The sequence below is a fragment of the Psammomys obesus genome, unplaced genomic scaffold (genome assembly GCF_907164565.1).
Source record: "Psammomys obesus unplaced genomic scaffold, mPsaObe1.curated_primary_1811, whole genome shotgun sequence".
NCBI lineage: Eukaryota > Metazoa > Chordata > Mammalia > Rodentia > Muridae > Psammomys > Psammomys obesus.
In genome coordinates, this window is record NW_026591598.1 from 12,861,548 (window position 1) to 12,876,942 (window position 15,395).

The window sequence follows — 15,395 nt, forward strand, 5'->3', positions numbered from 1 at the left end:
GACAAGCATGTCCGGCTTTTTAAATTAGTTATTAATGTGGGAGGCCCAGCCCTTTGTGGGTGGCACCACCCTAGTCTGGTGGTCCTGGGTTTTTCTTTAAGAAAGTCAGCTGAGCACACCATGAAGAGCAAGTCAGTTAAGAGGAACCCTTCCATGGTTTCCACATCAGCTCCAGCCTCCAGGTTCCTGTTCTGCTTGAGTTCTTATCCTGACTTTCTTCAATGATGAACAGTGACGCCAAAGCATAAATTAAATAAACTCTTTCTTCCTCAAGTGGCTCTGGTCATGGTGTTTCATTACAGCTAAAATAACCCTAAGACAGAGACAACCAAGTTCCATGTGATCACCTAAAGGTGATACACCCGCTCACACTCAAGATAACAATTCAAACACATCAGGTTTAAATAAGCAGCCTTAATAACATTCATCAAAACATACATAAATCAAAACCTTTCTAGGAGACAAGCAAGAGAAAATGAAGGGATAAGGCCTCCTCTAACCAAAGGTGGATAATTTGTTTAGAAAAATGCTTTTCCAGGCTGGAGGGATGGCTCAGCAGTTAAGAACACCAGCTGCTCTTCAAGAAGACCTGAGTTCAGTACCCAGCACTAACATGGCAGTTCCCAACTGTAACTCCAGTTCCGGGGGATCCAACAGCCTCAGACTCACATACAGGCAAAATACCATGCATATAAAAAAAAAAAAAAAAAAAAAATCAAAAACACTTTTCCTTTCAAATGTTTTCATTATTGTTCACTGTGGAAAATTCTGAAAATGTATGTAAAAAGAAAAAAATGAATGTCTGATTCTATCATAGGCTACAGCTTTTGTCAACATTTTGGCTTTTTTCTTCAAATCTCTTTTGTGTATACACTGGAGAAAATGTTTTTAATTACATTGCTTTCTCCTTCTTCAAGAAGTAGCATATTGTGAATACTCTCTCAAATTCTCTAATATGGCCTAAAAGTATGATTTTTACAATATCTATATTAGAAGTCAGTGGCACACTCTAATCTTAGCCCTCAGGAGGCAGAAACAGGCAAATCTCTGTGAGTTCAAGTCCAGCTTAATCTACACAGTGAGTTCCGGGACATCCAGAGGTACATGGAGAGATCCTGTCTCCAAAGTAAATAAAAAATAAAGTCACCGGTGGTTGTGGTGCACACCTTTAATCCCAGCAGAGGCAGGTGGATCAAAGGAATAGGCCACTATTTGTATACATTTCTCCCACTGTGCAACAGTAGGTTCCTTTCTTGTTTGTCTCACTGTCTAGCCCTGTCTGTCTTGGAACTCACTACGTAAACCAGGTTGGCCTTGAACTCAGAGATCCACTATCTCTGCCTCCTGGGTGCTAGGATTAGGGGTGGCAACACCACACCTGGCTTCCTCTACTTTCATATTACATTAAAATGAAAGTGATTCCACAGAAGTTGATAAAATTACTTAGATATATTTTCTATTAACTGACAGCAAGTACTTCTCTAAAAGAGAGACTTACTCTGAGGGTGCAAACAGGTAAAGATACAGTCCACACTGGTGACAAGAGGGGGCAGCAGTCCCCAGGAGCAGGCAAGGAACAGAAATACCACAGCCCTACTTCACCAGCCATTTGTGTCCTCAATCCTCAATGCCAAAGGTAGATCAGGTACTAGAGCCAATTAGCATCACAATTAGTGTCCCAGAAGGCATTTTCACCTCCCTTGCTACAACAAACACTGGAAACCTGTTTTGGTACCAGAATCATTTAAAGATGTTAAATAACTTACATCAAATGTTTCACCTGCTTCACTGAGTGGATTTTGGGAAATTCTTTCTGAAATAAGGAGTACAGTAACTGGTCTTTCTCCTCCAGACATCTGAAGGACTCTCTGCGGACCACTCTGCAGAACAGTGGGAAAGAACATGGACGTCTGCCCCTAAGCAACAATGGCGTGCTTCCTTTCAGAGCCACCGAGGGCCTGCTTCAGGAGTGAGGTACAGTGCGGAACCCACGTCCACTCCTTTTATCTGGCTATCACAAAATCAAAACTAATCAATATTCTGGTTCACATCATTTACAATGCTGAAAACTCTTCCTCGAAGAATAAATTGTCCTTGGCTATTAAATAAAACAAAGAAAATGGAATATAAGAAATGTACTGAACTGTGAGTTAACCTAGAGCAAAAACAGAAACTAAAACCCTTTGGTTCAACTCTCAGCTCCCAGACTGAAGACCAGAGTTAAAAGCCAAGCTGTTTGCCAATTAATCAAATGAAGCCAGCCAGTGTGACAGAACAGTGTTACTCTTTAAACTGAGATTGGGAAAAGGAATGTTTCCGATTAAAATTCACACCTAGTATTATGTTCCCATAGAAAACTGTTAGTCAGAGATTACTTTTTCTTTTTTTCCTTTTCGAGACAGGGTTTCTCAGTGTAGTCTTGGTTGCCCTGGACTGTATTTTGTAGACCAGGCTGGCCTCACACTCAGAGATCCACTTGCCTCTGCCTCCCACGTGCTGGGATTACAGGCCTGCAGCACCATGCCTAGATTTTTTCTTTTTAAAAAAATTTTGTGTGTGTGCAAGTGTCCTGTGTGTGTGTGTGTCCGTCAGAGGACGACCTGTCAGCATCAGCTCCCTCCTCCTCCCACCTGAGTCCCAGGGATCATCAGGCTTGGCAGCAAGCATCTTTACTCAATGAGCCACCTTGTCAGCCCAAGCGATTACTCTTCAAACATGAACACCCCAGACTTATCTATAAATAATTTAAATTCTAACTGCAGAGAGAGAAACTATCCAATCAAACTAGTCTACAGTAGCAAGGACAACTTTCTTACTCCTCTCTCCATCTATGTCAATTTGATCAAGAGAGATTTGCATTAACTATGCAAACATAAAAGAACAGGACAAACACAGCATACTTCAAGGCCACCAATCCCGGGCTACATGTAAATCTGTCACATGTGAGAAGTCACCATCACCTGGTATTCAGAATACAGAAAAGGCTAAGTCAATATTTCCATATGCTGACACAGGTGGCTATGAAGTGTGTCAAACAGACCAGCACCCCATGGAGCCTAACTTTGGGAGTCACGGCAGGAGGTGGAGGACCGCACACACTCACCTGACCAGCGCATCTGGTTTGCTCAGCTGGTTGTTAGGAATACAGTTCTCCATTAAGTCCTTGTGTGCACTCGGGCTCTTGCTGGTGCACTTCTGCTTCTTCTCGTTTTTACTAGACGAGGAAGGAATGCTTCCGTTTGTAGCGCTGTGACTTCGAGGTGAGGAGTTCACAACTCCACTGGCATTTTTATAATTTTTTGAGGAAGCAGTGCATGAGTCCTCTTTTAAGAGATTTTCTGTACTTCCCACAAGATCATTGTTTAATCTTTTACTATTGATATGGTTTTCCATATACTCAATTTCCTGTATTTTAGAGTCTACAGGTTGTAGAATATTGTTGTTATTTATCCCAAGGTTATGTTTTTTGGCATCCTTGTCCTTTTCTTTCCCTTTTTCTCGATATTCTATCTCTGGCAACGTTGTGGAAAGTTTTTTGTTGGCTGGGATGCCTCCATTGTGGTGTATAAGGATCGAGGAATCCATGTCCGGCAATCCTTTGGCTGCTACAGTACCAAAAACAAACCAACAAACAAACAAAAACCCATACTGGAATATTTAGCTTTTAAAAACAGAGACTACATTGACTTAGTAAAATGTATTAGCTAGGCTTAGAAATTCACTACATTAATCACAGTAGAACCTTAAAAGCATTAAGTATAATTTCACTAACTCCAAGGAGCAAGTCCAGGCACACTGGAGAAAAATCACAATAATGTGAACTTCAAACCATTAAAGACGTGGCTTTAAAGTAAGACTAAGATTTCATAATTTCATAATTAATATAACATAAATCGAGTCAACTAAGTTTGTCATAAGAGCAAGAGAGCAAAAGCAGGTCATTTTTTTAAGAGGACCTGTTTTTTTGAAAAGAGATTTATTCTACTGGCTTATGCTACAGGCACAACAGTCCAACAATGTCTACTTTCCCAAGAAGCTTTCTTTTAAAGTGGCCTAAACTGGATTTAGGAGATGGCTCAGTGTGTAAAAATGTTTGCCACACAAGCTTAGTGACCAAGTTGAATCTCCAAGACCTAAGCAGGTATGCGACAAAGGACTCCACAAGGTTGTCCTCTCACTTCCACGTGTGCTGCAGCACGCACACTAACTCATACACATACATTTCCACAGACACAGACAAACACACACCACCTTTTTAAGACACCTGAATTAAACAAACACCTGATAATATTACTGAAAAGTGTTCAAATGAAAGCCGCGTCTCTTGGATGCAGACGTCTACTCTTTTTGTGACTCCAGCCTTGGGGTAATATGTCTGCATCCCAAGACGCTTATAAAGAGCTTTCTGTATCAGTGCAGTACATTTCAATGTGTTGTGCTCTTGCACTGCTTCAGAAAAAAGAATTTTAATATAAATTAAATAAAAAGTATGACCTCTAACTTCTAACTCCCAAGAAAAGAAAATTAGTATTGGGGCTGGAGAGATGGGTCAGAGTAGAGCACTGTCTGCTCTTCCAGAGGTCCTGAGTTCAATTCCCAGCACCCAGAGGGTGGCTCACAACCATCTATAATGAGATCTGGTGCCCTCTTCTGGTGTGCAGGTGTACATGCAGATAGAGTACTCATGATTAAATAAGTAAATTTAAAAAATAAAATAAAATTAGTATTACTAACAGCTCATCTATCACTACTGGCTGAATATCCACAAGAAAAGCCCCCTTAGAAATGGTTCCATTTAAGAACCACTGCACAGTATATGAAACATTCAAACAAGATCTACATTTCCCTGTTCTGCCAGAAAGCAACATCACATGTCCACACTACCATCTTGCTTATAGTTTGGTTCTTGACTTGTTTCAATTACAATGTCATAGTGAAGATGTATTTTATTAGTAACTATTTCTTAAAACTTCTAACAAAACATTTACATTTTTAAAAATTAAAAATAATGAGACAGGGACTGGAGAGATGGCTCAACAGCTAATAGCACCTGTTGCTCTTACAAAGGACCCAGGTTCAGTTCCCAGCAGCATAGAATCGGTGGCTCAGAATGACCAGCAACCCCAGTTTCTGGGCTCCAGACTACTATGTGGTAAACACAAAACACTCAGGAAAAAAAAATCCATACATACAAAATAAAAATGTATGTAAAACAAGTACCTTATTAAAAAGCAGATGGCTCTTAAGACAGCAAAATGCTGCACTCACATTCTGTATTTCATGACAAAACAAACAAGGCCCAAGGAGAAATACTAGAAAACTGGAAAACCTAAAATCTCAGCCATTTTCTTACTGAGCCAGAATCTGACTAGACTACTAGACCCATAGCTTCAGAGTAAAGACCTACCTTCCTCGGCCTCCTTTTCTTGCTTCTGCAACATTTGCTGCTCTGGAGGGAGGGCTTGCTGCAGAAGCTGCATGTAAAACTCGTTCTCCTTTTGAACTTCCTTTTGCTTCCTTAATCGCATTTTGTAGCTCACATAACTTTTGAAGCCAAAGCCCAAAGTCACCACAGGGTACCCAATACTAGAAGGAAGACAGTCCAGCCAATAATTGCAAGCTTAAAACAAACAACATGTGCAGCAAGCACATAAGACTACTGAGACTGAAAATGAGAAAATCAATTCTAGTTAATGATGATAAACTAATGCAAACAGAACCAGCCCCTATGCTACAGGTCTGCTGAGCCACAGGAAAACACCTCCCATCACACTTCAGGGCCGCTTTAACTCTTAGAGGTGCCACAGGAACTGACAAATAACAGCAACTAATGTTTTCTGAGGAAACAAGGAGCTGTATGCATTAGAATTTAGGCATTTTATGTATCTGGACATGATAGGACCACTGCTCAGAGACTCACAGAGCCTATGGCTGCACAGCATCAAAGACAAAGTTCCAGCTGAGGGGCTGTTAAAGACCCCCGTGCTCCAATGGATGGCCCTAACCCACCACACATTGGCAGCACTAAGCGGGATTTAAAAAAAAGAATACATAACATTGGAAGAGTAAGTTTGTGCATGGAAGGTATAATAGAAAGAGTTTAAGGGGTGAAAATAGGGGGCTAGATTTGATCAAAATACATTATATTCATGTATAAAATTCTCAAACTATAAAAATTTTAAGCAGAATAGGGAAATTTCTATGCTAGTCACAAATAAACATGCAAAATGTTAAAAAAAGAAACCCAAAAGGGCACCAGGCAGTGGTGGTACATGCCTTTAACCCCAATACTGGGAGGCAGAGACAGCGGATCTCTGAGTTTGAGGCCAGCCTGCTCTACAGAGCGAGCTCCATGGCAGCCAGGGCTATACAGAGAAACCCTATCTCAAACAACCAAAAATTAAAATAAAATAGCTGAAACAGCATTATTTAAATTTGAACATCAGAAAGTAGAGTCAAACGTAGGCAATTACATAATTAATCATCTTGTGTCTGAAGAATAAGAGCAATAGCTGCTTTTGTAAAATTATTAATAAAAACTCTCACACAGCAACTCCAAATTCACCTATGTGTCAGCTATCATTTAAATATGTACCAGAAACCACCCTCTGGGTTATGCTACCAAGTTAAAGCAAGTGTACTCATAACTCAAAGAAAGTAAAAATATTTCCTCCAACTAATCAGATTGTCTAATGCTTTCCAAAGCTTCTATAAGCACTGTCAAACCCATATTAAGACTCATAAATGTTAAAATTTGTGATTTTTAATTAGTCTAAATATGGTTTCACTACAAATTTAAAATGACAAGGTTTATTTAACTCATGTGTTTGTAAAAACTAAAAGTACTAGAAATAATAATTCCTGCCTATATAGGGGTTTGTACTTTTTACAACTGATATAAACAGAAATCAAGTTTACTTTCTAATATTTTAGTTAAGGTTAAGTTAAATATACCTCAATATTCACTTATATTTCATAGGAAGAAACGCTCCTTTTAAGTTTAAGACTTTTGGAATCATCATCCACATCATTTGTCAGATACTTAGAAGCTTGGCATCAAGTTAAACACTTAAACACACTGCCCCTCCTTCCCATGACCTCAGCAGAGAGGGCAGAAAGCTGAAGCTTAAAGACAATGACAGGCTCAGCAATACAGGCTGGGACAGACCTGGAATCCAATCTGTCTGAAAAGGCCAGTTCAGCTGAACTTCGCACTCTACCCTGAAATGTAGACTACGAACACAGGTAATACTCACCAGTGAGCAGCAAATGGTCGACAGAGGTCTACATGAAAATTTTTCAGATCTTTAAATCTAATTGCTGCTTCAATATAAACAAAGAGTATCCAGAGGGACACTGTAGGCAAACACACTCCCCTTTCTGTGGAAAAGCAGCAGAGAGACAACCATCAGTGACACAGGGGCTGACCCAACAGGCAGGCTGGCTGTCGGGAGAGTCAGTCAATGACAGCAATTTTCAACTAAAATAAAAAGGAATTTGAGGCTGGAGAGATGGTGCAGAGGTTAGGAGCACTAACTGCTCATCCAGAGGCCCTGAGTTCAATTCCCAGCAACCACACGGTGGCTCACAATCATCTATAATGAGATCTGGTGCCTTCTTCTGGCATACAGGTGTACATACAGACAGAACATTGTTGTTTTTTTTTTTTTTCTTATCAGTTACATTTTATTAACTCTGTACCCCAGCCGTGTCCCGATCCCTCATTCCCTCCCAGTCCCTCCCTCCCTCCCTCCTCTCCACCGTGCCCCTTGCCAAGTCCACTGATAGGGGGGACCTCCTCCCCATTCATCTGATCCTGTTTTATCAGGTATCTTCATGACTGGCTGCAAAGCTCTCCTCTGTGGCCTAACAGGACTGCTCCTCCCTTGGGGGGGGGTGGGGAGGCCAAAGAGCCAGTCATTGAGTTCCTGTTAGAAATAGTACTTGTTCTCCTCACTATGGGAAACCAATTGGTTACTGAGCTACCACAGGCTACATCTGAGCAGAGGGTCTAGGTTACATTCATATATGGTCCTTGGTTGCATCAGACAGAACACTGTATACATAATAAAAATAAATCTTTTTTTTTTTTTTTAAGGAATTTGATCTAAAATGGAAAGCTTTTCTATGACAAACAAGCCAACAAAATCCTTGATAAAAATAAAAGGTAAACATCTGTCAGGAAATATTCATCAAACAAAAGGTTCATAATCTTGACATACAAAAGAGTTCCTAAAAATAAATTAAAGGGGGGGGGGGCAATCAAAGTTGAGTATGGTACTGTGTGCCTACCTGTCATCCCCAAACTTGAAAGACTAGGCAGGGGGAGGCTCCTGACTTTAAGGCCAGCCTGGGCAAATAATGAGATCCTGATTCAACAAGCAAATAAAACCAATCAAAACTACAGAGGGTGTGGCCCAGTGACAGAGCCATGGGCTCAATGCCAACAATCATATCCACAAACAAGAAAAGAAAAACTAAGGAAAAGTGCCTTGTGCGGTGCACAGCCTTTAATCCCAGCACTCAAAAAGCAGAAGCAAGTGGTTTGTTGTTTGTTTTGTTTTGATTCAAGCTCAGCCTAGTCTGTAGAGTTCCAGGCCAAAGGAACCACACAGTAAGAACCTGTCTCAAAGAAAGAAAGAGAGAAAGAGCGAAAGAAAAAGAGGAAGGAAGGAAGGAAGGAAGGAAGGGAGGGAGGGAGGGAGGGAGGGAGGGAGGGAGGGAGGGAGGCAAATTAAAAAAAAAAAAGTGTAAGTCCTAAATAGAAATGGAATGTTCAGCTTTACCAAGACTTTACTAAGGGGACTACAACTAAAACAACCAGATCCCTAATTTAATTCACTATTTACAAACATTAAAGCCAGGCAGTGGTCACACCCTTAATCCCAGCACTCAGGAAGCAGAGGCAGGCAGATCATTGGGCAAGCCTGGCCTACAGAGCATAGGACAGCCAGAGCTATACAGGGAGACTCTGCTTGGAAAAATACAGACAGACAGACAGACAGACAGACAGACAGACAATAGTATAGAAAGAGAATTGGGAAAGTTTTACTCTCAAACTAGTTAATAGTACACATTATCGCGACTCTTTTGGGAAACAGCTTGGCAATGTAAGTAAACTTTAAATACCTGTACTTTTAACCGATAAATCTCAATTCTAGATGTCACCCTGAAGAAATACAAGACACAATAGTCACTGTAAAACTACTTACTTATTTTATATGTATTGGTGTTTTGCCTCTGTGTATGTCTGTGTGAGGGTGTCAGATCTTGGGAGTCACAGACAGTTGTGAGCTGCCATGTGGGGGGTGGGAATTGAACCCAGGTCCTCTAGAGGAGCAGCCAGCAGCCAGCGCTCTTAACCACTGAGCCATCTCTCCAACCCCGTAAAACTACTTACAGTAACAAAGATTTAACCTAAGTGTTCACTAACAGGAAACTGTTTACTTATGATAAAGCTATATGATAAAATGTAGAAAGTTCGCTAAAGAATGAAGATCTGGCCATAGGCAGGTGGTCTCTGAGTTCCAGGCCAGTCAGGGTCTGTACTGTTTCCAGGAGCAGATGTTCATTTACGCGAGCATGAAAACACCAGGGAGGTAAAAGCAACATGCAACAGAATAAATAAAATAAATCTACAAGCTGCATCCATCAGTGTTAGGAAAGGACGGATAGTGGAGTATTTATGAGCATGAATGACACAAAAGGGCCCAAATTCACAGACAAGGCAGCGTCTAAGGAAAACCCAAGCACTCTGATGCCTGGACCTTCGCTAACGTACAATCTGTGAAGGCAGCTAACAAGTGCAACTGTCCTTACAGATCTAAAATACCCCAAACAGGCATTTTCACAATTACCAATTCTTCAAAATAATATCAAATTTTCTATTTCCAGCTGAGTGTAGTGGCACACACCTGTAATCCGGGCACTAGGGAGGTAGAGGCTCACGGGTCTCTTCAAAGCCAGCCTGCTTCTATGTAGAAAGTTCCAGGCCAGAAAGAGATACACAGTGAAACCTTGCCTCAAAACAACAATGATTTTTAAACTATGTCCTACTTCCTACATTAATCTATTAGGTTAAAATAAACATAAGAATATTACTGGACAACAGAAAAATAGGACGAAAAATATAGGATGTTATTTCTCCATCTATTATGTGAATAACTCCACTGAAGCTTTTTAAAGTAAATGTAGAACCACATTATAGATTGTATCTTGCTCCCTGGGTTTAACAGCATAGAAAAGGGTTATAAAAGTTGGATGTGATGGCACAGACATAGAATCCCAGGACTTGGAAAGCAAGAGGAACAAGAGTTCAAGGCCACCTTAAAAATTACAAGGTTGAGGCCAGCCTGAAACACATGAGACCCTGCCTCAAAAGAAAATTATCACCAGGGCTGGAGACACGTCTCAGCGGCCAAGAGCACTGGCTGCTCTTCAAAAGAACTCCAGTTCAGTTCCCAGCACCCACATGGCAGCTCACAGCTGTCTGCAACTTCAGTTCCAGTGGATCTGACACCCTCACACAGGCACAAATGCAGGCAAAACACCAATGCATAGAAAATAAAAATAAATTATTAAAAAAAAAATCATCACCACAAGGACTAAAGATGGATCAGTGGTTAAGGAAATGGTGGTACATGCCTTTAATCCCAAATTTGGGAGGCAGAGGGTAGAGACAGGTGGATCTCTGTGAGTTCCAAGACAACCTGGTCTAGAGTGAATTCCAGGACAGCCAGGGCTACAAAAAGAAACTGTGTTTTGGAAAAACCAACTCCCCCCGCCACACACACACAAAAGAGCACTGGCTGCTCTTCCAGAGGTCCCGAGTTCAATTCTCACAACCATCTATAATGGGATATGATGTCCTCTTCTGGCATGCAGGTATGCATACAAACAACACTCAAACATAAATACATAAATAAATTCAATTAAAAAAAAAAAGATCACCTGCTGGGTGGGGCTCATGCCTTTAATCCCAGCACTTGGGAGGCAGAGGCCAGTCTGGTCTAAAAAGAAAGTTCCAGGACAGCCAAGGTGACACACAGAAACCCTGTCTTGAAAAAACAAAAACAAAACCAAAAAAAAAAACTCAAAAAAACAAAACCATTACCAACACCAAAATGTTTATGACACAATACTGCCCTTCTTTTGTAGCTATATACAATTTTACCAAACATTCTTTTTTTAAATTTTTACTCTTACTCGGTTATTTTGTGTGGATGCATACATATGTGCACACCACAGCAAGTCTGTCAGTACACAACTTTTCAGAGTCAGTTCTTGCTTCCACCAATAGGATTCTGGGGTTCCAATTCAAGTCCTCAGGCTTGACAGCAAGTGCCGTGACACCTCCTGAGCTGTCTTGCCAGCCCTTGTCACCATTCTTACCTCAAGGAATTTTAAATTTTAACATATGGAAGAAAATATTAGGCCTCTAAGTTATAAGCACTATACTCCTGCTTTCCAGGGCCAATAAATTCCAATAAACAGTATTTCTGTTTAATGGAATTTGTCTCAGCATTAACGGTTTCAAATTAAAACCCATTTAACAACCTGGCTATTCCAGTGTGTACGTCACTTTATGACACTGTCCTGCTGACACCTGGTGGCTTCCCCGCAGGTTCTATTCAGAGCTATGTGGTTGGTTTCCTCCCCATGATAACAACCCTGAAGGAATTAGAAAGGCTGCCTTCGCCCAGCCTTTGCCCAGCATAGTCCTAGCACATCTGGGCTGGAGCCTCTCAGACATTTAGACTGCCTGATCTCCAGATGTCAGAGAAGAAACAGGGACCTAGAAACAGGGGTGCATCCAAATGGCCCAGAGAAGGAAATACAAGCAAAAGCTAATTCAAAGAAAAAAAATCTCTTTAATTAGACTAGACAACAGCCAACTGGAGAACATTCCAGACAGCTTCAATCAGTCTGCTCCCACAGTGGAGACCTCTAACAGCAAGGTTCAGCTGTCTTCTACAGTGGCCAGTGGCCAGCACCACCCTTTTCAGCAGCTTTGCCTAAGACGCTGCTCCAGAGAACTTTTACTATCGGGAACACTCTCAAGAGTCAAAATCCTACGTCAGCCGGGTCCGAGAACCCTGCTTCACAAAGCTCTGCAGACAGTGTGACTCTGAGAGCCAATCCTCAAATCCCAACAGTGCACACTATGTGTGCTTTCACAGTGGGCTGGAGCTGTCAAAATACCTCTTCTGATTTAGTCTGAAATAACAGGACAGTGCAAAAAAAAAGGAAGGGAGCTGACAGGGTATCCTATCAGTAAGAATCTCTTTACAGTCCATAGAGTTAGGAGCACAAAATGTCATATAATAAAAAGCTGGTGGTGTCAGAAATGTCTTTTCCTACAGAAAACAACAAAGACTTAAAGAAGCTGGAGCAGGATCCTCAGATCATTAGATCTATGTGTCAGCTGGGAGGGAGGCCACTCATTCAGAGGCCAGGCACCCTGAAACTTTTAAGGTCAAATTCTGTCCATTTCCATATGTTTCTGGATAAATCCTTTTTGGATTCTCTAAGAGTCACTATGCCCTAAACTATAATATCATCCAGGGGTAAAAGTGCAAGGAGGGCCTGTGACCCAATGTGGAGAGCTATTTCCTACACAGCCAAAGTGAATGAGAGAAGTAGGAATGGCAGGAGTCGCTACGGCTACACATTTCCAACTGCAGAAGGGCCACCGTGTGCCTGGGATGCTGGGGAGATATTTTTGTTAATGTATTGAGTTCACTTGAATGACCTCTCAATACTGAAATGCTGTGAACATCTTGCGTAGCGCATGAATGTTTTCAACCACTAAACACAAATCACTTCAGCTCATTTTAAACTGGAATCTTTGTAATAGAGGTTGCCTATGAAATGCCTAAACTTTAAGCTTTTGATTCAAAAAGAAAGAAACAAAGAAAGATAAAAGCCGTGTATAAAAGCATAGCAAGCAAGGCAGGGCACAGCAAACAGTCCAGGAGTATTGCTGTGAGTTCCAGGCTGCCCTGGTCTACATAGTGAGTTACAGAATAACCAGGACAACCTAGCAAGACCCTCCCTCAAATAAGCAACCCTACAGCCAACAAATGAAAACCCACAAACCAACAAGCCAAACAACATATTACAATGTATTGGGGAAAGGCAACCTTAAAATGGCAATCTTTTTTTTCTCCCCTGAATTTTCAAGACAGGTTTTCTCTGGCTGTCCTGGACTCGCTATGTAGACCAGGCTGGCTTCAAAGTCACAGAGATCCGCCTGCTTCTGCATCCCCAAGTGTGGGGATTGCATGTGTGCCCCACCAAGCCTGGCTTTAAAAATGTCAATCTTAAGTACTTAATTTGCATCTAAAATTTCTAACCAAGAAGTCATTAAGACTTACCTGTGTGCCATACGTACTGGACCCATACATACGTGCTAGCAGCGAAAAAAAGCCATTGTATGGGGATGAAGAGGAGACATATGATATTTGATGTGAATGCTACACAAACAAAAAATACTGAGAAGGCCTAAAGAGAGGGGAAAAAAAGCAAATTAAAAACTGTCTTTCCAAACTCATCATTAAAAGCTTTGCTGAACAAAAAATTACTATAGCAAGTTAACGAGAGGAAATCTTAAACACTTAGCACAGAGCTTGTGGAAGCTTGGTTATAAGCTTGCTTGACCAGCACATCTATTACAAGGCAGTAGCTAATGCAACATTAAGGAGTGCTCTTGTTCACGGTTCTGAGACCGAGAGGTAAACTCCAGGACTGAGGCTGCACCACTGTGAACTCACTGGCAGGCTACTTGAAGGAACAAGAACTTTCACGCTGAAAAGCCTCCTGTTTCCTCATAAAGCATTCCTAAAGAGCTTCATTCTTAAAGCTTGCTAGACTACTAAACCAAAATATTGGCAAGAACTATGCTGGTGGTAATATTATAAGATAATCATACAAGGCCGCCTTCCTCTGGACACCACTATTCACTACCAGTGAGACATAAGCTTGAAACTGTCTTTTCAGAGCATGGATTTGCTCTGACCAAAATGTCAGGCCTGGATTGAAGAGTTAGTTGTAAGGTGTAGCTACGGATTACAATAGAAATAACACGTAAGTCAAAAAAATAAGCTCAGGCTATGCCCCAGGCTCTATCTGGATGCTATAAAACCTGTGGTCTGGAGACTCCTGAAGGAGCACTGAGATTCTTCCAAACAGGGAGCTCTAAAAAAACCAAAGCCACTCTTCTATTACATTTTTGGGGTAAATAGTTATTTTCACTGAATTAATATTTCGTAACCTACATTACCAGAAGCTCTTTGGAATTCTCAATAATTTTTTATATAAAAGGAGTCTTGAGACCAACGAGAACCACTGCTTAAAAACCTAGTGACAGGGCACTCCAGAGTAAGAGTAGGCACTACTGAGTCCTCCAGTGCTTCCTCTCTCTTATAATCCTTTCCCCAGCCTCTTCTCTCCACTCAAGTGGGAGAGGAGGAGAAAACAGAATCATTATCAGTGAGCTTAAAACAGCCACATTTTAATTCACAGACCCAATTAGCTCCTCCCAACACAAGCACTTCGGCCATTAAGAGCTAATTTATTGCTAATAAAATCAACTTAAAACAGGTCAGGGGCTGGAGAGATGGCTCAGAGGTTAAGAACACTGGCTGCCCTTCCAAAGGACCTGGGTTCAATTTCTAGCATCCACATGGTGGCTCACAACTGTTTGTAACTCCTGTTCCAGGGGAACCTTACACATGCAAACAAAACACCAACATACATACATACATACATACATACGTGCACACGGCACACACACAGGTCAGTATCAGCCACTAAAGATATTCTCTTAATTAGAAGGGTAACTAAATCCCTCAGAGAACATGCAATAGACACATACCAGTCCCTGGTATCTGAAGGAATCATAGACGCTTCTGATGAAAAGCCAGAACGGCCACAGGTATTCAAATCGGAACTCCAGGACAAAGTCGGCCAGGAGGACAAGTGCCCACACTACCAGGAATTTCAGGTATAAAAATGTACTGCAAAATAAAAAAAACAAGGGATTCAAGGTCATGCATGAAGAATCAGAAATAGGAATGCACTGTTTCTGTTTAGAATAGAAAAATTTCATTTACCATAAACACAGCGGTAAAGCTCAAAGAGCTGCTACTGTGGCCTATCTGGATTGTAAAAGACTCCTTCACTCAGCCTCACAACCATCAAGACCAGATGATGACCAAATCTGCTCAGTTCCTTTTAAGATGGAAGAAAAACATTTGAATCTCACCACTATTTAAAAAAAAAAGTGTGACTTTAAAATACTGCCACACTCTCAGGATAGCTTTCAAGCTGTTCATTAGAAGAAAACGCCAAGGCTGAAAGGCTTCCAACATGCTGCTTCCTCACCCTCCACACCT

At 41.2% G+C, this 15,395-nt stretch overlaps 1 protein-coding gene across 2 annotated transcripts in view; it reads right to left on the reverse strand.

The window, feature by feature from the left end:
* Nucleotides 1–15,395, reverse strand: part of Maco1 (macoilin 1) — a 64,127-nt gene that overhangs the window by 30,607 nt on the left and 18,125 nt on the right. Inside the window, exons 2-6 of one of the 2 annotated variants that reach the window (XM_055611112.1) lie at nucleotides 14,876–15,017; nucleotides 13,377–13,503; nucleotides 7,257–7,380; nucleotides 5,408–5,586; nucleotides 3,104–3,602 (exon numbers count right to left, since the gene is read on the reverse strand). In XM_055611112.1, the coding sequence (XP_055467087.1) occupies nucleotides 3,104–3,602; nucleotides 5,408–5,586; nucleotides 7,257–7,380; nucleotides 13,377–13,503; nucleotides 14,876–15,017 (1,071 nt within the window). Of the gene's footprint in view, nucleotides 1–3,103; nucleotides 3,606–5,407; nucleotides 5,587–7,256; nucleotides 7,381–13,376; nucleotides 13,504–14,875; nucleotides 15,018–15,395 lie in introns of both variants that reach the window. The other variant, XM_055611111.1, reaches the window with a different exon arrangement.